Consider the following 21,487-nt stretch of genomic DNA (forward strand, 5'->3'; position numbering starts at 1 on the left):
AGCAAAGTGTTAGTGGGGGATCCTGATCAGAAACCATACTGTTGTGGGTTCGGAAGAAGCTGGAGGTGAGGGAGGGGCTTGGGAGCCAGTACAGAGGCACAGGGCCTGTTTACTGAGATATCTACCTCCATGGATTTCCCAAGATCAGCTGAAGCGCCTGCTGCTTCCATTGGGGGAAGGTGCAACTCAGCCCCTTCCCAATTAAAATGAGAGTGCAGGCTCATGGTGCCTCCAGTACCTGATGTAGGAATTGCTCAGGTAGGGGAAACAGGGCCTGCAACTCAGTTATTGAAAGTGCTCTGAAAACACACTTCTCTGCTATTATTTTTTTCAGGTTTTGAAATGGGAGCTGCAAGCACTTTGATCAGTGGATTGATGGGCAGGGGTATAACAGGCCATCTCAGGTCTGGCAGAGTGGCCAGTCTGTTGCCCCTGCCTGTAGTGCTAGCACAAACTCCTTGGGTGCTGTTAAGTACTGAAGTGAGTTAATTCAAGGCTTTGAATAACAAAAAGCCCTACCAGTCACTCTTTGAAGTGCTGTCCCCAGATAATTATAAACTGTAAGCTGTGGCATGATCATGATGTACTATATTGCTCCCTACATCCATACTAAAAGGTTACCTCGTGTCACCGGAACTTTTGTAAATGCCTCTCTGTCCTTTATTAAAACGATTTTGTAACATTTTGCAGAAGCATTCAGGTGAAACACTGAGACCCACACCTGTCTTACCAGGAAGGGAGAGAATTGGGGCTATTTTATCTTTCTTGAACTGTAGAAGAAAACCATTACCATGTGGCTGTGACCTTTTCTGCCCTGTGCTGAAAATGCAGATCTGACCCAGAGAGAGCTTTTTCCAGATCTGCTGCGAATTTTCTCTTGACAGTCTGTCTTTCTCACTGTAGGTGTTTTGTTTCTGCATTTATCAGAGGCAGCACATTCCTTTCCTGCTATTTACTCTTAAATGTGGTACAATTTCCAGAAATATCATAGATCTGTGAAGTGAAAATAAAAGTAGAAAACTTGAAATAGTGGATGCTTACGTATTCTGATAATCAACATTAGCTGGGAATGCTTGTGATTTTAACACATGGCCACTGACAAAACATGTATTAATTTTCCAAGTGTTACTTTACATTGCCAGCAGTAAGTTGCAGATTGCTCTTCTTACTGCGTATATACCATGCCTGCTAGTGTCCAAGAACTAATGGGGAAAATATTTCTGTATTAACCTCAATTTTAAAATCTGACTTGATATTTTGAGGGAAGAGAGGGATTTCCAGGGGGATGGGTGAGTGGTTTTTGCAGTGATACTAATAAACACTGACCATAGCTTTATTCGGGGTGGTAACTTTTCTATAATCACTGGTGCAGAGACACTATGCAAGTATAGTAGAACAATTTTTTACTATAGTGATCGCTTACGTACAAGAAAAACAGCTATTTTTGCTGCTTTCTTTTTCCTTCTCTCACCTTTAAAATGTGTGGTTCAGTATTAATGTTCTGAAGTGGATATTTTCTCTTGTATTATTGCAAAATTGCTTCTGTTTAAAAAAATGAAGTGAAAGAAATAGGAGGGTATTAAAAATGTTAGTACAATAGACTTTGTTGTTGAAGGCAAATTAGAGATGTTCATTTTCAACAGGTTGCAGGTGTGCTGCTTTTTGTAGCCTATACATTCAGGGTATGCCTTCATAGCATTTTGGAGCAAGCAGGAGCGAGCCTCCCAGTGTGTGTTGACAGACTTGGGCTAGCAGGGTTCACACTAGCACTTTGAAGCTGTGGCTGAGGCTGGAACTTGGCCTCTGAAGCCTAGGGAGGGGGATGGGCTCTCACTTGCTCCAAAATGCTGTGTGGCACCCCAGCTCCACGGTGCAATTTGGTGACTGCCATAAAAATACTATTTTCTAGGGCTGTCAAGTGATCAAAATTAATCACAGTTAATTGTGCGATTAAAAAAATAATAGAATACCATTATTTAACTATTTTTGGATTTTTCTACATTTTCAAATATATTTATTTCAATTACAACACAGAATACAATGTACAGTGCTCACTTTATATTTATTTTTTATTACAAGTATTTGCACTGTAAAAAAAAAAAAACAAAAGAAATAATATTTTTCAGTTCACCTAATATAAATACTGTAGTGCAATCTCTTTATCATGAAAGTTGAAATTACAAATGTAGAATTATGTACAAAAGTAACTGCATTCAAAAATAAAACAATGTAAAATTTTAGAGCCTGCAAGTCCACTCAGTCCTGCTTCTTGTTCAGCCAATCACTCAGACAAACAAGTTTGTTTACGTTTGCAGAAGATAATGCTGCCTGCTTCTCGTTTACAATGTCACCTGAAAGTGAGAACAGGTGTTCTCATAGCACTGTCGTAGCTGGCGTCACAAGATATTTACGTGCCAGATATGTTAGATTCATATGTCCCTTCATGCTTCAGCCACCGTTCCAGGGGGCATGCGTCCATGCTGATGACAGGTTCTGCTTGATAATAATCCAAAATAATGCGGACCGACGCATGTTCATTTTCATCATCTGAGTCAGATGCCACCAGCTGAAGGTTGATTTTCTTTTTTTGGTGGTTCGGGTCTGTAGCTTTCGGGTTCTGGAGTGTTGCTCTTTTAAGACTTCTGAAAGCATGCTCCACACCTCATCCCTCTCAGATTTTGGAAGGCACTTCAGATTCTTAAACCTTGGGTCAAGTGCTATAGCTATTTTTAGAAATATCACATTGGTACCTTCTTTGTGTTTTGTCAAATCTGCAGTGAAAGTGTTCTTAAAACAAACGTGCTGGACGTCATCTGAGACTGCTATACCATGAAATATATGGCAGAATGCAGGTAAAACAGAGCAAGGGACATAAAATTCTCCCCTAAGAAGTTGTCACAAATTTAATTTAATTTAATTAATTTAATTTTTTAAAGAGCGTCATCAGCATGGAAGCATATCCTCTGGAATGGTGACCGAAGCATGAAGGAACATACAGATGTTTTGTAGCTGGCATTGCAAGGTATTTACATGCCAGATATGCTAAAGTGCCATGCGAATGCCTGTTCTCACTTTCTGGTGAAACTGTAAATAAGAAGAGGGCAGCATTATCTCCTGTAAATGTAAACAAACTTGTTTGTCTTTGCGATTGGCTGAACAAGAAGTAGGACTGAGTTGACTTGTAGGCTCTAACATTTTACAATGTTTTGTTTTTGAGTGCAGTTATGTAACCAAGAAAAATGTACATTTATAAGTTGCACTTTCATGACAAAGTGATTGCACTACAGTACTTTGTATGAGGTGAATTGAAAAATACTATTTCTTTTGTTTATCATTTTTACAGTGCAAATATTTGTATTTAAAAATAATGTACACTTGGATTTCAATTACAACACAGAATACAGTATATATGAAATTGTAGAAAAACATCCAAAATATTTAATAAATGTCAATTGGTATTCCATTGTTTAACAGAACAATTAAAACTGTGATTAATCGCAATTAATTTTTTTGAGTTAATCACGTGAGGGTTAACTGTGATTAATCGACAGCCCTACTATTTTCCTTAGCAATCCTAAAGCAAATGGTCATTTGTAAGTAATCGATCTAAAATAGTTAACATAAGAGGGGCTAAGCTCTAATGCCAAGCTGGTCTCTTTTTAAGAAGCTGGTAAGAACAGCATTGTAGAGAAGTATAAATGGGCAGAAGTATTTTAAATATTAGGAAGGCACCTTCTCTTTCCTTTTTGTAACTAAACACTTGGCCAGGCAATGACTGGTACAGTAACTCCTCACTTAGTCGTCCCAGTTAACATTGTTTCGTTGTTACGTTGCTGATCAATTAGGGAACATGCTGGTTTAAAGTTGTGCAGTGCTCCCTTATAAGGTTTGGCAGCCGCCTGCTTTGTCCATGGCTTGCAGGAAGAGCAGCCCGTTGGAGCTAGCTGGTGGGAGCTTGGAACCAGGGTGGACCGGCAGCCCCCCATCAGCTCCCTGCTCCCCTAAGTTCCCTGTGCAGCAGCTGCCCAGCAGGCTACCAATTGCCAGCGGTTCAGCTGTCCCTCCCTCCACTGCCATGTGCTGCTCCTGCCCTCTGCCTTGGAGCTGCTCCTGGGAGCCTCCTGCTTGCTGTGCAGGGAAGGGGGGCTAATGTCAGGGTGTCCCCCTCCCCCCTACTCCTGCCCCCCTTACCCCTTCTCCATATAAAGCAGGGTGGGGACAGGACAGGGCTCAGGACGGAGAGAGCTGGCCGCAGCTGCTGTCTCAACTTCCTGATTTTTTTTAAAGGCAATGTACTTAGAATGGGGTCAGTGTACTTAAAGGGGCAATGCGCATCTCTCTCTCTCCCCCACACAGGGTGTGTGTCGCTGTCTCTCTCTGCCATGCTTTCTTCCCCTCCCTCCATTCATGCTGCCTTGTAGAGTGTGAGGCTTCATTAACAACAATGTGTTAACCCTTGAGGGCTCAGCCGAGTGCTAGTTCATCATTTAGCAGTAAGGCATTCCCTGGGAAATATCCCATCCTCTTCCACCCTCTAACTTCACCACTTCATCCAAACTTCACAATCATCATTGCTGTGTACAGTATTAAACTGTTTGTTTAAAACTGTGTGTGTGTGTGTGTGTGTGTGTGTGTGTGGTTTTTTGTCTGGTGAAAAAAAATTTCCCTGGAACCTAACCCCCCCCATTTACATTAAGCGAATCCAATTTCCCCATAAGAATTAAAATCATTTAGCTTAAAGTCGCATTTTTCAGGAACATAACTACAATAAACTGGCATGGCCCTAGTCTGTTATAAACCCAGGAAATAACTTATCTCACCTCAGGCATCTAGCTAGCAGATGTGCTGGTGCATTCTTTCCTTTTCTAAAGTAACGCCCAGCTCCCTATTGAAGTGATGCACACCACTTCCACTTGAGTTCTCGGTAACTTTGTGCTATGTTCCATAAACTCCCTTGTATAAAGAGATTTTGCCTGATGGGTTTAACTCCACATTCTTCCTCCTACAGCCTCTTTGAAATTGTCAATTGCTGGATGTTGTAATTTTCCCCCTCTACAGGCTGAACAATCAAAGGAGGAACAGAAACAGGGTTTAAGTGCTGAAAAATTGATGAGAAAAGCTTCCAAGGATGTGTGTCGGTTACGGGAACAGAGCCAGAAAGTGCCACTGCAAGTGCAGTCATTCAGGTACAGCATGTTCTGGTTGGTCTTCTGGCTCTTCTAAATCTGTAAAGTTGGTCAGTCTAAGCTCTCATTTTAAGAACATCCTTTTATTTAGAACTGGTCAGTTTGCTGTAGTGTTGGAACATGAATTATCTGAGTGTGAGCCAATATGCCAGTGCAGTATTAGTCAAAACCTACATCTTCTCTTAATCCAGGGCTCTGATGCGTAACAGTTTAGTGATTTCAGAGACTAAACAACAGATTTGGGGGAGAAAGAGCAGAATTATGTCTACGTTAGGAAATTAGGTCGATTTTATACAAGTGGATTTTTAGAAATCAATTTTATACCGTCGATTATGTATGTCCCCACTAAGAGCATTAAATCGGCAGAGTGCGTCCTCACTACCATGGCTAGCATAGACTCACGGAGCGGTGCACTGTGGGAAGCTATCCCACAGTTCCCGCAGTCTCCGCTGCCCATTGGAATTCTGGGTTAAGCTCCCAATGCCTGAAGGGGCAAAAACATTGTCGTGGGTGGTTTTGAGTACATGTCGTCAGTCTCCCCTCCCTCCTCCGTGAAAGCAACTGCAGACAATCATTTTGCGCCTTTTTTCCTGGGTTACCTGTGCAGACGCCATAGCACGGCACGCATGGAGCCCGCTCAGCTCACCGCTGCTGTTGTGAGCATTGTAAACACCTCACGCATTATACTGCAGTATGTGCAGAATCTGGCTAAGAGACAGCAGCACGAGGACGATTGTGAGGAGGACATGGACACAGACGTTCCTGAAAGCATGGGATGTGGCAATTGGGACATCATGGTGGCAGTGGGGCTGGTTGATACAGTGGAATGCCAATTCTGGGCCCAGCAAACAAGCACAGACTGGTGGGACCGCATAGTCTTGCAGGTAGGGGATGATTCCCACTGGCTGCGAAACTTTCACATGAGTAGGGCCACTTTCCTGGAATTCTGTGAGTTGCTTTCCCCTGCCCTGAAGCGCAGGAATACTAAGATGAGAGCTTCCCTGACAGTTGAGAAGCGAGTGGCGATAGCCCTGTGGAAGCTTGCAACGCCTGACTGCTACCGGTCAGTCGGGAATCAATTGGAATGGGCAAATCTACTGTGGGGACTGCTGTGATTCAAGTAGCCAGTGCAATCACTGACATTCTGCTATCAAGGGTAGTCACTCTGGGAAATGTTGTGTGTGTTTCTCCTTGAGGCAAACCCGCCCCCTTTCTTGATTTTAATTCCCTGTAAGCCAACCACCTTCGATCACAGCTGGCAAAGGAAATAAAGTCACTATTGTTTTGAAACCATGCATTCTTTGTGTATTAATTTTTTTAAAAAGGGCAATAACTGATAAGGTAGCCTGGGGGAGGAGGGGAGAAGGAGACTACAAGGGCACATTGCTTATTGTAGCCACACTAAAAATCAAAACTGTTTGAATGACAGCCTTCTGTTGCTTAGGCCATCCCCTGGAGTTGAGTGGCTGGGTGCCCGGAGCCGCCTTCCCCAACCCGCCTGCGTTCTTGGGCGTGTGGGTGAGAAGAATATGGAACTTGGGGAGGAGGGCAGGAGCTTTTACAGTGGATGCCATGGCAGTTTGTGCTCTTGTTGGCTTTCCTGCAGCTCCACCAGACATCTGAGCATGTCCGTTTGCTCCCCCATTTGGCTGAGCATTGCATCCTGCCTCTTCTCATTGCACTCACTTAATGCTTTCCTGGACTCTGCCACTGAATGCCTCCACGCATTCAGCTGTGCCCTATCAGTGCGGGAGGACCGCATGAGCTCGGAAAACATGTCATTGCAAGTGCATTTTTTTCGCCTTCTGATCTATGATAATCTCAGGGATGGAGATGATAGGGGGAACATAGAAACACTTGCACCTGTGGGGGGATAAAAAGGGAGAGTAAAATTTAAGATGATACATTTCTGAGAACAAAAGGGAGACACTTTCCCAGTGAATCAAGCAATTCACAGCAGACAGCACACGTGCTTTAGGTACAAGGTCGCATTTTGCCTTTTATATTGAGCGCCTGCTGGTGTGGTGACACATCACACATGGCTGGCTGGTCAACAGAATTTGGTTTCCAGGCAGCCATGGTAAGCCAAAGGGTGAGCGGGTTTGGCTTCTTACACCTTCATAACATGTGGAAATGTTTTCAAACTGCAGCACCCTCCTTTCCCATAGCAAGCAATGCCAGTTGGGTTTGCCATTTAAAAGGAGGGGCTGCGGTTTTCATGTGGATGTACAGCACACACCTCCCTCTACCCCTCCAGGTGGCTATTTGGGATGATCCCTTCACCCCTCCCCCCGCAGTGTGGCTGTGGGATGATCCCTTTTAGCCGAGCACAAACAGCCCAGCATGAACAGGGTCCTTTTACTGTTCCCTTACAAAAATTCCCCTATTTCAACCAGGTGACCATGAATGATATCACTCTCCTGAGGCTAACACAGAAAGATAAAAACCGAATGTTGCTTGAATGCGACCAAATCCCAGGACCATTTGCTGCCATGCTTTGGGCTGCAGTGATTCCAGACTACTTGCTACTGGCTTGGCGTAATAAAGTGTCCTACCGTGGAGATTGAAATAAGGCAGCCCTCCGCAGAAACCTTCTGCAAAGGCTTTCAGAGTACCTCCAGGAGACCTTCATGGAGATGTCCCTGGAGGATTCCCGCTCCATCCCCAGACACATTAACAGACTTTTCCAGCAGCTGTACTGACCGCGAATGCATCCCAAGTCTTCAGGGCAAATCAAACATTAAACACTGTTGCTTTTAAACCCTGTACTCTAGTTACAAATGTGCACTCACCAGAGGTGCCTTCTCCGCCTTCAGGGTTGGGGATCCTGCCTTGGGAGGGTATTGGCTCCAGGGTGATGAAAAGGTCTTGGCTGCCGGGGAGAACGGATTCACCACTTGCCTGCTGCGCATTCTCCTCCTCCTCCATAAAATCCTCCTCCATGTTGCGTGAGACTCCCCCCGCTCCCCTTGCAGGTGTCCACGGACAGTGGTGGGGTAGTGGTATGGTCCCCTCCTAGAATGCCATGCAGCTGATCACAGAAGCGGCATGTATGGGGCTCTGACCCAGAGCAACCGTTTGCCTCCTTTGTCTTTTGGTAGGCTTGCCTGAGCTCCTTGACTTTCACATGGCACTGCTGTGGGTCCCTGTTGTAGCCTCTGTCCATTATGCCCTGTGCGATTTGGCATATATATTAGCATTTCTTCTTTTTGATCGGAGCTCTGCCTGCAGAGATTCTTCTCCCCATACGCCAATCAGATCCAGTGTCTCCCCTTCGCTGCATGCTGGAGTTTGTTTGCGATTCTGAGGAGACTGCATGGTCACCTGTGCTGCTGAGCTCGCCACGCTGACCAAATGGGAAATGAAATTCAAAAGTTCCCGGGGCTTTTCCTGTGTACCTGGCTAGTGCATCGGAGTTGAAAGTGCTGTCCAAAGCGGTCACATTGGAGCACTCTAGGATAGTCCCGGAGGCCAATAATGTAGATTTGCATCCATACTACCCCAAATTTGACCCAGCAAGGTCAATTTTAGCGCTTCTCCCCTCGCCAGGGAGAAGTACAGAAGTCGATTTTAAGAGCCCTGGATGGAACGGGGTTTCTTGTGTAGAGGCATTCATTATAAAATCGACCTAACCCTGGAGTGTAGACCAGGGCTAACAGAGATTCTTTGGCATAATTTTAGTAAATCTCCCTGATGCCAATCTAGGACACATAATAGTGAGTTAAGTTAGTGTTAAGGCAATATCTATTTGATCAGGAAATCCTCATAACTGGCGCCATAATTGGATGGCTGGCTGGGAGGCTTTGGCCCGCTCCAGTCCCTTTTGACAGCCACAAGGGAGAAACAAGGCAGGTAGAGATTGTTTATGGGTTTTGTTCAGCGTAAAGCAGAAATGATATCTTAAAAATTTCATTTCTGTTGGTTTTGCCTGTCATTAACTCTTAAGAGGCTGTGGTTCTAGCCTTAGGCTCATGCTGTTAAATGCAAGATTGGTGGTGAATAGTGTCACCTGTGGTGACTGAAGGATGAAGTACCTGATCTTGCTTGCATCACCAAAAGCTGGTAGGATAATACTGATGGATCCATTCTGATGCAGCAGCCAGCTATTCAGTACAGAATCAACCTAAAGAGAATGATCAGGGAGGTAGTATGGCCATGCTGTTTGCCTCCAACTCAGAATACAGCAGTCACTCACTGCAAAATTGGATAAAATATACTGTCTTTATCTTCTGTGTGTGTGTGTGTCTTGGAATGGAGTTAATTTGTGACTAATTTTTGGGTGCTGTGACAGGGTCAGGCCAGATGGCTACAAGAGAGTGCTAGAAGGCAGATATATTAGCCCCAGGTTAAGGAGGTCCCTTTTCCCTGGGTAAGGTAACAGGGAAGTTTCCAGAACAATCAGGAACTTTCTGGAAACAATTAAGGCAGACAGGCTGATTAGAACACCTGCAGCCAATCAAGAAGCTGCCAGAATCAATTAAGACAGGCAGGCTAATCAGGGCACCTGGGTTTTTTAAAAAAGGAGCTCACTTCAGTTTGTGGTGTGCGTGCGAGGAGCTGGGAGCAAGAGGCGCAAGAAGCTGAGAGTGAGAAGGCATGCTACTGGAAGACTGAGCAGTACAGGCATTATCAGACTTCAGGAGGAAGGTCCTGTGGTGAGAATAAAGAAGGTGTTGGGAGGAGGCCATGGGGAAGTAGCCCAGGGAGTTGTAGCTGTCACGCAGCTGTTACAGGAGCCACTGTAGACAGCTGCAATCCACAGTGCCCTGGGGTGGAACCCGGAGTAGAGGGCGGGCCCGGGTTCCCCCCATCCCTCCATTCTCCCAACTTGATACCGGAGGAGTTGACCTGGACTGTGGGTTCCAACAGAGGGGAAGGTCTCTGGCCTGTTCCCCAATCCACTAGGTGGATCAGCAGAGACTGAAGGGATTGTTGTTCTTCCTTTTCCCCATGCTGGCCAGTGATGAGGCTAACTGAGTGAACGGCAGATTTGAGCCTTGAAAGTGGCCAAACTGAGGGCTGCCGTGAACCTCTGAGACGAGCAAATCCGCCAATAAGCGCAGGACCCACCAAGGGAGAGGAGGAACTTTGTCAGAGTGCTAATCAACCCATTGCTCTCCCAGATCTTGGCATGAGCTATGGAAGCTCCTAACCGTAGTGTTGTTGGAGGAATTGAGGCAGATAGTTACACAATGACTTCAACATCCATCGGGACGATAAAACCTTGGTATCGTCTCCGAAGTTCCTGATGGCCATGTAACTATGTGAACTGGTAGCTACTGGCTCAGTTCAGATAGTTGCACTCTTGACCTAGTGTTTTGAACTGGAGCTCAAGCTTAGGCAGTTGGAAACCAGGCTCCATGTACGGGGAAATAGCCCCCTATAGTTGGAGTTTAGGGCACACCTATCCTGTCAGGCGATGGACCTGTTTTAATGGTCCCCACTCAAAAGCTAATGAAAGTAGAGCACCTCTAGGAGGCTCTGTGGGAAGATATTCCTGTGAAAGATCACTGTTGAGGGGTTGGTAGAATATTGTAAACTTTTATCATCCATAATCTATATGTAAGCAGAGTCAGGATGACCTCCACCCTGACATCTGGTGGTGAGGTGTGGCAAGTTGTGGAAAAGAACTTCAGGGGCCAATCTCATTTGCATAGGCACACCCACCCTGCCTAGCATGAGCCAATTGCTGCCAAAATGGTCTCTTTGGCTGCCGTGGGATCCCCAGTGTCTCTGTTATTGGGGCAGGAATAATAAATTGTTATTACCCTTGATTATGGGTATCAAGGACAGTGGACCTGTACTTGGCCTTTTGTTATGACGGAGGGACTCGCCATCAACTAAGTAGCACTTGCTAGGCAAGGGATATGGGTTCCAAAACTCCGTGACTTGAGAGAGGCTGGGGACAGGTATTAATACTTGGTGGCATGGGCCCCCTCGTGAGGGCCTTACATGCTAATTGCACTTCCTCCTCTCTCCACTGTGGAATATCAGAGCTCATTTTGATTCCATTAGGAGTCTAGTTACAGGTTGCTGAGCTGAATTCACTTTGGGCCAATGGTGCACCAGCACTGAGGCTCCCCTACTACAAGCTGAAGTCACAAAAGAGCTAAACTTACTAAGAGCTGAAATCACTGAGTGTTGTGTTAAGTAGTGGGGGAGCCTGAAGCTATATGGCAGAGCAGTTTGCGGGACAGCGAGCAAAGCGGCCTGTGGAGCAGAGCAGTTTGCGGGACGCAGAGCATTACAGTTTGCGGGATGGCGACCAGAGCGGCTGGTGGAGCAGAGCAGTTTGTCAGATGCCTAGAGCAATTCATGGGGTGGCTGGCAGAGCGGAGCCCAATGGAGAGGTGGGGCCATCAGCTTTGGACCACGTAAGGTGCCCCTTCACCCCCCTCCGCACCACTCCCCCAATCTTGACCCAGGTTGGGAGGTAAAACTCTACAGATAAACTTTCGAACTCCGACCAGGGACAGAGACTTTTGGGTCGTTGGACTTTTGGGACTTTGGGTGATTTTGGGTTGCTGGACTCAAGAACCAAAGGGAAAGGACCCGCCCCAATTTGCTTGGGGTGGGTTTTTTGCTCATGGGTTGTGTTATGAATCCCGTTGGTGTTGTTTCCCCAACATAATGCCACATTGTTTCTCTCTGTTATTAAAAGGCTTTTTGCTGCACTCAGACTATGTGCTTGTGAGAGGGAAAGTATTGCCTCTTGGAGGCGCCCAGCGGGGGTGGTATAAATTTGTCCCAGGTCACTGGGTGGGGGCTTGAGCCGGTTTTGCATTATGTTATTGGAATGGAACCCCTAGATACTGAACCCGGCCCTTGTTGCTGCCAACTCTGACAGGCAGAAGGGTTACATATACGTTGTGTCCTATGCACCATCTTATTTGGCTTTGCCCTCATGGATTTCATTCGTCTATAGATAACCTATCACGGGTGAAGTGAGAGTGAAGACAGCAAAGTCTCCAGTGACGGAAATCTGGGGCTGATGTCCAGAGATTGAGTCATAAAGAGTCTTTAAATTCTTATGCCATGGTTATGTGGGAGGCAAAGTAAAGATTCTTTGCCTCTGCCATATCATCCAAAACGTCTCAATCAATAGATAGCTTGTTGATCAGAGCTGCCTTCCTGGGGTAGTTGATAAAGTTCCTCTAGTTATGAGGGATATGTTGTGAATAAAACTGAGCAGATTTGGGCTTGGCTGCCTGCTACTGTGAATGAGTGGCAGGAACTGGAGTCAAGTTCAGTCCAATTCAATGAGAGAGATTAGAGGTGTTTTGCTGTCTTTTTGAATTCACTTCCTTCTTGGCTGGTAAGGGTCAGCAGGAGAGTAGTCGGTCCGTTGCTAGTGGAGCTTGTCGACCCCCTCCTTCCGACAGGGCATGTAGGTGGTATCTGTTCAGGGAGCTGTTGCGCAACCTTTGCTCAGGAAACCAATATGTAACGTTGGCAATATGGTTAAATGCCACCGGCTGTCTAGTCTCCCATTTTTGATTAAGGTGATAGAGACAATTAAGAGTATCTAGATGCCCCAGATCTGCTTGAAACTTTTCAATCTGGTACAAACTTGGGTACAGGGCTGGCATTGGTAGTAACGGTGGATGATCTCCTACTGAAGTGTGAAGATCCTGGTGCCTGTGCTGATAAATCTGCTGTTTTCAATGCTGTTCATTATGAAATGTTACAGATTTGCTGTAGACTGTAGCAAGAGTAGGCACAACTGCTCTTTGGTGCCGCTGTTCCTTCCTTTGCCAAGTACTCCCCAAGAGTAGTGTGGCTCTTTATCCCCTAGGGGCAATGGCTTGTGGAGCTCAAGGTTCTCTTTTGTCCCTATCTCATTCATCGTGTCCATTGGGCTACTGAGAGGGCTAATGGGGAGGTACTTTCTGCATGCTGATGACATCGAGCTCTGTATCTTTCCCTTATAAGCCATGCAGTGCTGTTGAAAGCCGGTTCAGTATCTGGGTGAGACTGGTACATGCATGAGAGCTAGCTAGCTAGCTAACTGCAGCGTAATCCAGATAAGGCTGAGGTGATGATGATAGGCCTGGGAAGCAACTGGAACATATAGTGACAATTCTACCTACCTCTTTTTGAGGGAATTCATGCAGCTTGTTACTCCTGCCCTGTTTTTCCCTTCCACTAATTTTCTTTCTCAAAGTCTGGATCAGATGTCAAACGCTCTTTTAGCAGGGACTGTTCCCCTTTTAATGCCATATTAGGATATATGGTTCCCATGATCGCAATGTTACGATTATGAGTTTTTGTTGTTGCCGCTGCTGTCCTGAGAAGCTTCATTTTTTGTTCCCACTGGAGCTTCTCTCTCTTTTGATAAGTGTGCATAATATAGGCCCTTCATTTCAGACTTCTCTGGCAACAGCGTTCTCTGCAAGCATATTCATTGGATACCTTGAAAGCACTGACCCTAAGGATTTTAGTCAATAGAATAAATTATTTGTACTTGAAATTTTTGCATAAAACCGATAGTTTAAAGAGCTGTTCTCTTACGTTATTCATCACATACTGAAGCTGTTGGAGTTCTTGTGATATTTTAGCTGCTGATCACTTTAAAGGTTTCCTTAAACTTATTTTCTAATTCTAGGGAGAAGATAGCTTACTTCACAAGAGCGAAGATCAACATACCATCCCTACCAGCAGATGATGTATAATTACATTTTTCACTGAAGTATTTTTCCCCTCGCTCATCTTTTTAGATGAACGTTTTATAGTTAGAACCTCCTGCTTTTAAAGATCTTCTATTTTACATCCGACTATAAAGATGTTCATTTGTAAAATACAGCGAACTGAGTTCTTGTCTGTTAAAAGGCGCCCAACCAACCAACCAACCACAACTAGCAGAAAACCAAAGTGGAACACTTCTGGTACACGGATGCTAATTTTGTACAGTTTGTATGTATCGCATGTGTGCTCTTATTTTGTAAAGATGGAACAAAGGAAAGTGTGTATCCTGTTGAACCGCACTGTGTTGAGAAATATTACATTCAACAGAAGATTGTTTGTTTGTCTTTTCACTATTTTCACGTGAGCAGACTGTGAAGATGGCTGTTATGCCATGCAATATTTTTGTACAAGTGTGACTTTTATAGTTTGAAATTAACCATGAATGCAAGCTCCTTTCCAAAACAGCAAGGCTGCCTCGTAAAAAGGTGCTGTTTAGATTTCCATCACCTACGTTGGGATTTTGTTTCTGAAAACCATTTCCTGACTGTCCTTTTTATTTCTGTGAAGAAAGAAGGTGGAGTACTGAGTGCAGGAGTATAATTTTGTGAATGTACAGTACTTTGGGCTGCACTGTACAGTACTTTGCATCTGCAAGGTGGGGAGGGGAAAGGGCAGACCAGTAACCCTAAAACCTCTTACAGTGACACTACCAAAAGGGCAGCTGCTTTCTGAAACTGAAGCTGAATCAAATTCACATCAAAGTGTTTATAGATGAGTAGTCATACCACTGCGCTGTCAAATCTTACGTTTAAATGTAACCTTTTGACCTAAATGTTGTCTACTTTTGTCAACAAGCAGTATGTAGAAAAGATCAGGTTCATGAAAAATTAAACCCGTGCTGTTGTCAGAAGAGGAAAAACTACCCATCAAATTAAAAATGAATCCACTGACGCAAGTACCGGAAGTATTGTTGGTGTAGAAATCCATGCTGGAAAAATCTGTGACCTAGAAACCATAAACTATTTCAGTTGGGTATGTACTCCATTTCTCATTACCTTTTTTAAAGTAAATGAAACACAAGCTGTTTTTCAGAATAATGGTGGTTCAAACTGAACAAACTTAAGGAGTAAACGTGAACAAGATGTCTATCAAAATAGAATTTTCGCTTATCTGACCAGACCTTTTTGTTGCACAATGTGGATGTGCTTGTCATCGTCCCTGGGGAAGCATGCGACTGCATCAGATCTGGAATAAAGCATCTACAACACGCTGTTGGGTAAAACAAAACTTTGTGGTTGATCTTATAGCGAAAACAATGTAACTCAACTTGTATCTACCGTACCTAATCTCTGAAGGTTTTTGAAAAAAATGTTAAATTCAAAGATTTTTTTTTTATTCTATGGATAGAATCTTTGTCCTTAACCTACAGATTATATTGACAAGCCACCTATACATAGCACTTCACTTTTCCAGAAAGTAATTAGCCTTGTTGAAAGATGAAGAGAACATAGCTACAATATGTTTGCGAATGTCAAGGTAAGAAAATTCTGTGCCTAGAATCTTTTGTTAAACACACCAAGGATTTTCTTGTGATACACAAATACATTTAAAGGATTTGAAATAATAAATGTATAACTGGATGCCACACAGTTCTGAACAAGTGCCAGTCAGGCCAACTGACTGAGCATCATTCTTCATGGATATCCATTTATTGCTGTTCTTTTAACACACACACACACACACACACACACACACACACACACGACTACTAGAAACGAGAAGATATGATTCATGCTTGTGAGGTCAAACTTTAAAAACAGAAGTTTGACATTTACTGTAGAGGTGAAACGAAGGTTGACTGTTTCAGCTTCTCAGTTTGATTATATAAAGTGTTGGTAGGATGTGTAGAATTGTACCGTATGATTTATTTTTTTATTTATTTACAGTCTTATTTATGTTCTGTTAAATATAGTTCAGTTCTGGCCATTTAAAATGTTTGATGTTAAACTATTGTGGGAAATATTTACAGCTTTCTAAATTCTTGCCAGACTAGCTGCTGTTTGTGTATATGTTGAATAACCTTCAGAGGAGTATAAAAAAATAAATTCTGGTTGGGTGTGGCCAAGACGGTCAAGTTCTGATGGCTTTAGTTTGCAAAATTTGCTCATTTTTAAAATGAGACAGACTTAAACATATCAGCTCTTTCTCCTCACTTTCCAACTCATTAGTAGCGTTACAAACTTATTTATAGGCAGCTTTTAACAATTGTGGGGGGTTTGTTTTTTACTAATTCAAATTATTCACACTGCTGAAACATTCAATAGACTGAACTAAAAGTGGATATGAACAAACCATGAAGTTCAGATTTATGAATCTCACTCTTGAAGAAGTAGAGTTTACCCTGTACAGGGAATAACAAATGTAGTAATTAGTTCTCGTGTTTCAGTTATCAGTATGTAATTGCAATTGTGTAATCAAAATTAAGTATTACAGGTACAAAACAATATTATGAATGAAGTTCAGCAGAAGTTGTTCTAGGATACAAATCAAATAATTTTAAAATCTTTTTTACTGTTGCTCTGTTTATACTGTATTAAGTATCGAATGCTCAGGACTGAACTAAATATTTAATCAGGTTATATTCCGAATGTGTTTCTGTTCTAATTTTGTCTGTAAAAGTATGCAAATACATCACATAGATTAACTTTCATCTCTGCACTTTCAATGTGTTTCAGTGATTTGAAAAAAAATAAAAAAACGTTAACAAAGCTGTTTTGTAGACTAGTGTTTAATTTTAGTGAAATCTTTGATTCCTGGGCTGTTTCTGAGCTCTTTGCAAAAGTAGATGTTCACTTACTATTTTTGTTGACTTCAGAAAGTCACTGCAGTGTTAACGTCCATCGCTGCTAGTCCTTAGGATTGTGGCATATCATGCTAACGGAAGTGCTCTCATCGGTTTTCGCTTAAACTCCAGTGTTAATGTCCAAGTAGATTCACTGCTCATTAAAGTGGTGTATAATAGCTGTGACCACAACCATCCAAAGTGCAAACTTCCACATGCAGGCAACACAGCTCAGTATTGTCCTGGAATATATTCTAGGCCTGAGGCTCTTATGAGCTACAGTTTGTGCCAATGCGTGTGGTGCTTTAGTGATAGAGAAAATTGAGGTCTGTATAAACTGATAGTACAAAAAATATATTTACCTGTGACATGAGATAGGCATGGAACTCTGGTCTCCACTTTATCACATTAACCTCCCTCCTCTGCTCTCTGTCACCCTAGCACATGAGAGAACAGAGAGACTGAGGTAGAGCCTCAGACGGTATAAATGGCCATAGCTCTGCTGAAGTCAGTGGAGCTATGAATCCTTGCAGCACCTGAGGATCTACCCCACTGGGTCTTGCATAAACATTGTTAATGGACACCGAGAACTTTCTTGCCCATTACCTTCTTGTCACAGCAAATCCACCAATGCAAAATATTTAGGCTTCTTGAGTGTTGGAAATACGTAAGTGAAAGAAAAAATTCTTGCTCAATTAAGTCACTGGGAGTTTTTTTTTCCATTTAATTGAATAGAATCAAGCCTATATTCCATAATAGAAAATCCAGAACTCATACTTTAGATCCATAGTAAGTTATTTTTCTATGACAGATACATTGATCAACACGTGAAAATGTGTGGTAACTTTTTAAACTAAACATCCATATATTATGATTTTGTATTTTATTTACCAGATCTGCACAGTCATAAACTGTATTATCATATCAGCAGACACAACCAAAGTAATTAGTCTAATCACTGTTAAGTTTCAATTGTTTTTTTCTCTCCACAATGAACATGAAAATGGTTTACCGGACTTGCAGGAAGGGTGCAGTGTTCTAACTTGGTGATTAAAGGGAATAACAAAGTTTTTTAAAAATCTAACACCTTGTAGGTGAGGTGGTTCGTCTGTGTCAGATAAACCTACAAATCCTGAACTGAAAAGTTTGATTCTTCTAGTCGAGTTTTAAAGGAAATGGATATCTGCCCTTCTTAAAGTCTCTTAAACGTTCAGATCTATATTTCCGATCTACAAAAGTTGATAAGTATCTTGAATTTCTGCCACTGCATAACAAACTGACTATTCGTGATCTTTAGCTGAACAACCTGTGCATATAAGTAATGATTCCTTGTATCACAAAGAATCTACCAAACCAGCCAGAAAATAGTGCACTCCCGAATTCCCATCTGGGACAATCTCCAGAATAGCCTCATTCCAAAATGTTTGTGCCATAACATGGGTAACGCAAGAAACTGGGGGTAAGGTTCAGATTCCAGATATCCCTAAAAGTACTCCTTTATGCAGTAAACAGTCGTTTCTTTTAGTTCATGTTGTGAAGCTCCCCTTTTCAGGCAGTCCAAAAACTAGAGATCAGGAGACTCAAAAGCCCAAGCCCATTCGATGTAGACACTAAAATCCTGAACTCTGCAGGCAAAACTAATAAAGAATCAAAGTCCTTACACTGTGTTCCTCTTGATTCGTCTTGAACAGTACGGGTTTGCCAGAGTCCCATGGCCCAGGTCTCCAGTTCATTTAAACCCAAACTGAGATTTTTCCAGTCTGACAAATTATTATAAGCACCAGTAAAAACCTATCCTAACAAAAATAATAAAATTCCAGCTAATTGCATCCTACTTATGTGGGCTAAATCCATTTTAATAATAGAGTCCAAACGCTTCAGGAATATCTCTACCAGCTACTACAGATACATTTTCTGTTTAGTGCTTGTTGCGCTAAATATAAACTTTGTAAGCTGTGAAATAATTCCCTCCTTTTATATGCTATTTCGTAAAAGGACTTTTGACAGATTTCGTTTTATCTGGTTTCTTGTGGATTTGCTTTGAGTATAGAGAAATAACGTGATAAATCAGTATTTCAAAGATGTGGCTGGAGCTGGGCTCATATTCCATTGGTTTTGCTTTTCAGAAAATAGCTGGTCTTTGAACAGAAAAGCATACACTCAATAATAGTGCCCTTTCTATCACTATTGGGGTAACAATACTCCAACCCTTTTCACTAAGTAGTCTTAATAGTTCCGGATGTTTTTAATTAACTCATTATTTGGGAGGATAATTCATAACCTGAATAATTCACGTTCCGTATATTTGGATAAGCCCATGCAAACTTTATATAGCTTAACAAATAAGGTTGTCTGCCTGTGAGAAATACTGCATTTATTTTACGAAGTTTTAAGAAGTATATTTGTTTAAAAGCAGACTAATTACATGTACAAGAACTGCTATATATGATAAAAGTTTAACCGAAATCTTTCACTGAATGCCGTTCAAGTATTCATGATTAAAAACTCAGTTTCTATACTCTATAAAATAGCAAATGCTTATGAGCAGATTAACTCTTTCAACTAGGTATTTTTCAGCCACCCCTGGCTCTTTAATTTTTTTCTTTGTATCTGAAATATGCAGGTGCCGGAACATCCAGGTTAACTTTTGTGTCTTGTTTTCCCCATAGTAGGTTGGGATAACAAACGACTAGCTGTTTTGGGACACTGGCCTGTGATGCTGGTGAATTACATGCAGCATTTTTAAGAAACTAAGAGTGCTTTAAAAAAAAACGAGATCTCTGCCAGTCTTTTTAGGGTTTTGGGAATTTTCCTGGATAAAGAAACACAGTTCCTACACAGAGATCTCCTTCTCTCTGTAGCAAAAGTCTATAGCCAGAGTACAAGTATTTTGAGGGTATTTGTAGAGGTGGGAAATACTCTAGATCATGAAAATGTTACTGGATCAGATAGGTGGATGGTTGTGCCATAGGGAGTCAAAGCCTTTGAATTCCACTTAATTGGCTTCATATGAAAAGGAAACTTAACATTTTTGGCTCTTAACCAACATATGAGAGAGCAACCTTATACATTTTGGGGGTCTACAGTTCAGCTTTAATAGCAAAACAAAGTAGTGGTTCTTCCATGCCGTCATGATAGCTTTAATGTCCTGCTGCGAAACAAAACAGTTTTGCCCCCCGGAGCGACGACACCACTTTGAAAGAACAATTACAGGAAGAAAGAATTAGACACACAACTTTAGTGAATCAGCTAAGTAACAAAGAGTCCTTTGAATCATTATTGGAACAAGCTTCTGCCTTGTGCTAGAGTTTTGAAAAGAAAGAGAAGACTGTCTGTACTACTTAAACTCCTAGATTTTCAGGACTATTTTCAGTTTCCAAGTGTTGACAGTGATCTTGCATTTCTGTTACTGTGTAATGGACTGAGGATGGATGGACTTCCTTTGAACAGACAGTGCAATTAAGTAGTGACCCTCCTAGTATAAGACATATTCCAGCAAACCAGCCAACAAACAGTGCTTCCCCCAAGTCCCACTTGGGAATAATCTCTGGGATATTCTCATCAAAATTTTCCTCGACTATAGTGTGAGCAACCCAAGAAACTGGGGCCATGACTGTAATTGCTGATATCCAGAAGAGTATTCCTCCAAGCAGTAGTAGCCGTTTCTTTAGTTCCTGTTGTCTTTCACCGATCTTCAAACAGTCCAACCCAAAACCTGAAAGGAAGAAGCCCAAAAGTCCTAATCCATTTGAAACAAACATCAAAATCCTAGAAATCCGAAACTCTGGAGGCAAAGCCAAGAAAGAATCAAAATCCTTACATTGAATTCCCCCTTCCTCTTGGGAAACACAAATTTGCCAGAGTCCCATGGTCCAGGTCTCGAATTCATTTAACTCTAAAGCGAGATTTTTCCAGTCAGGTAAATAGGTAGTGAGACAGGATAGAAACCATCCAAACAGAGAGAAAAAAATGCCATTTAATTGCATCACAGTTCTGTAGACTAAAGCCATTAGAAGAGCACAGTCCAAAAAGCTTTAGGAGGAACGTCTCTCTAAGGGCTGATACCTTTTGTGGTGGTTGGAGCTATGATGATCTTAGTTCTTTGTGCCCTGAATATAAGCTTAGATATTAACCCTTTGAAAACTCTGAAACACTTTTTTGTTCTTCATGAATATAATGTTTCATGTAAAGGACGAAGGACTCTGCTAAACCATGGGTTAGGCTTTCTGATCAAGATTTGATCTGTTACCTTCCAGTGCCTGATGATTACAAGTCTGCGGATGAACAAAGAAGGCTCTATGACCCCTCACCCTAAAATACAACAGAAATCTTTGTGCTTCAATACGGATTAATTAGATTTTAAGTGGTGATAAAAAGCCAGCTCTGTCCTCAACAGGACTTCATTGTAATAGCAAAACTTGACATTTCAGGGATGTAAATCGAGGCCTTGTAAAGAAAGGTAGACTGTTTCCCTATAATCTTTATTCTTAGACTTCCTCAACATACACAGTGGCTTATTCTCCACTCTCTTGTTCTATGTCACAAGCACTGGGAAGACTCTCTGTAAAAGGTCCTTGTATGTTTCATTTTTTCTATGTTTGTTTCTCTTAAAATGGGCTTCTTTTAACGTCTGACCCATTTAAGGGGCAAAGGAGAAGTGAGTAAATAATCAAAGTGCCATAAAGAAAGCAATCCATTACAATTCTAGACTCCCACCCATCATAATGAATTCAGAGCAGAAATTCAGTTGTTGTAAACTGAAGAAAATGCAGCT

General features: G+C 42.4%; 2 protein-coding genes and 1 pseudogene across 3 annotated transcripts in view; 1 reads left to right on the forward strand and 2 right to left on the reverse strand.

The window, feature by feature from the left end:
* The window catches only part of WWC2 (WW and C2 domain containing 2), a 182,619-nt gene extending 166,052 nt beyond the window's left edge, over nucleotides 1-16,567 (forward strand). The window contains exons 22-23 of one of the 2 annotated variants that reach the window (XM_074951219.1): nucleotides 5,059-5,186; nucleotides 13,792-16,567. In XM_074951219.1, coding sequence (XP_074807320.1) covers nucleotides 5,059-5,186; nucleotides 13,792-13,858 — 195 coding nt within the window. In that variant the 3' untranslated portion in view covers nucleotides 13,859-16,567. Of the gene's footprint in view, nucleotides 1-5,058; nucleotides 5,187-5,793; nucleotides 6,327-13,791 lie in introns of those variants that run through there. The other variant, XM_074951218.1, reaches the window with a different exon arrangement.
* A 1,439-nt stretch (nucleotides 16,568-18,006) lies between these two features.
* On the reverse strand, nucleotides 18,007-18,543 carry LOC141986956 (claudin-22-like; annotated as a pseudogene).
* A 1,511-nt stretch (nucleotides 18,544-20,054) lies between these two features.
* On the reverse strand, nucleotides 20,055-20,723 carry LOC141985892 (claudin-22-like). The gene has a single exon (XM_074950074.1). It carries the CDS (start codon nucleotides 20,721-20,723, stop codon nucleotides 20,055-20,057), a length of 669 nt encoding a protein of 222 aa, XP_074806175.1.
* Nucleotides 20,724-21,487: the final 764 nt, after the last annotated feature.

The sequence above is a fragment of the Natator depressus genome, chromosome 4 (assembly GCF_965152275.1).
Source record: "Natator depressus isolate rNatDep1 chromosome 4, rNatDep2.hap1, whole genome shotgun sequence".
Classification (NCBI taxonomy): Eukaryota; Metazoa; Chordata; order Testudines; family Cheloniidae; genus Natator; species Natator depressus.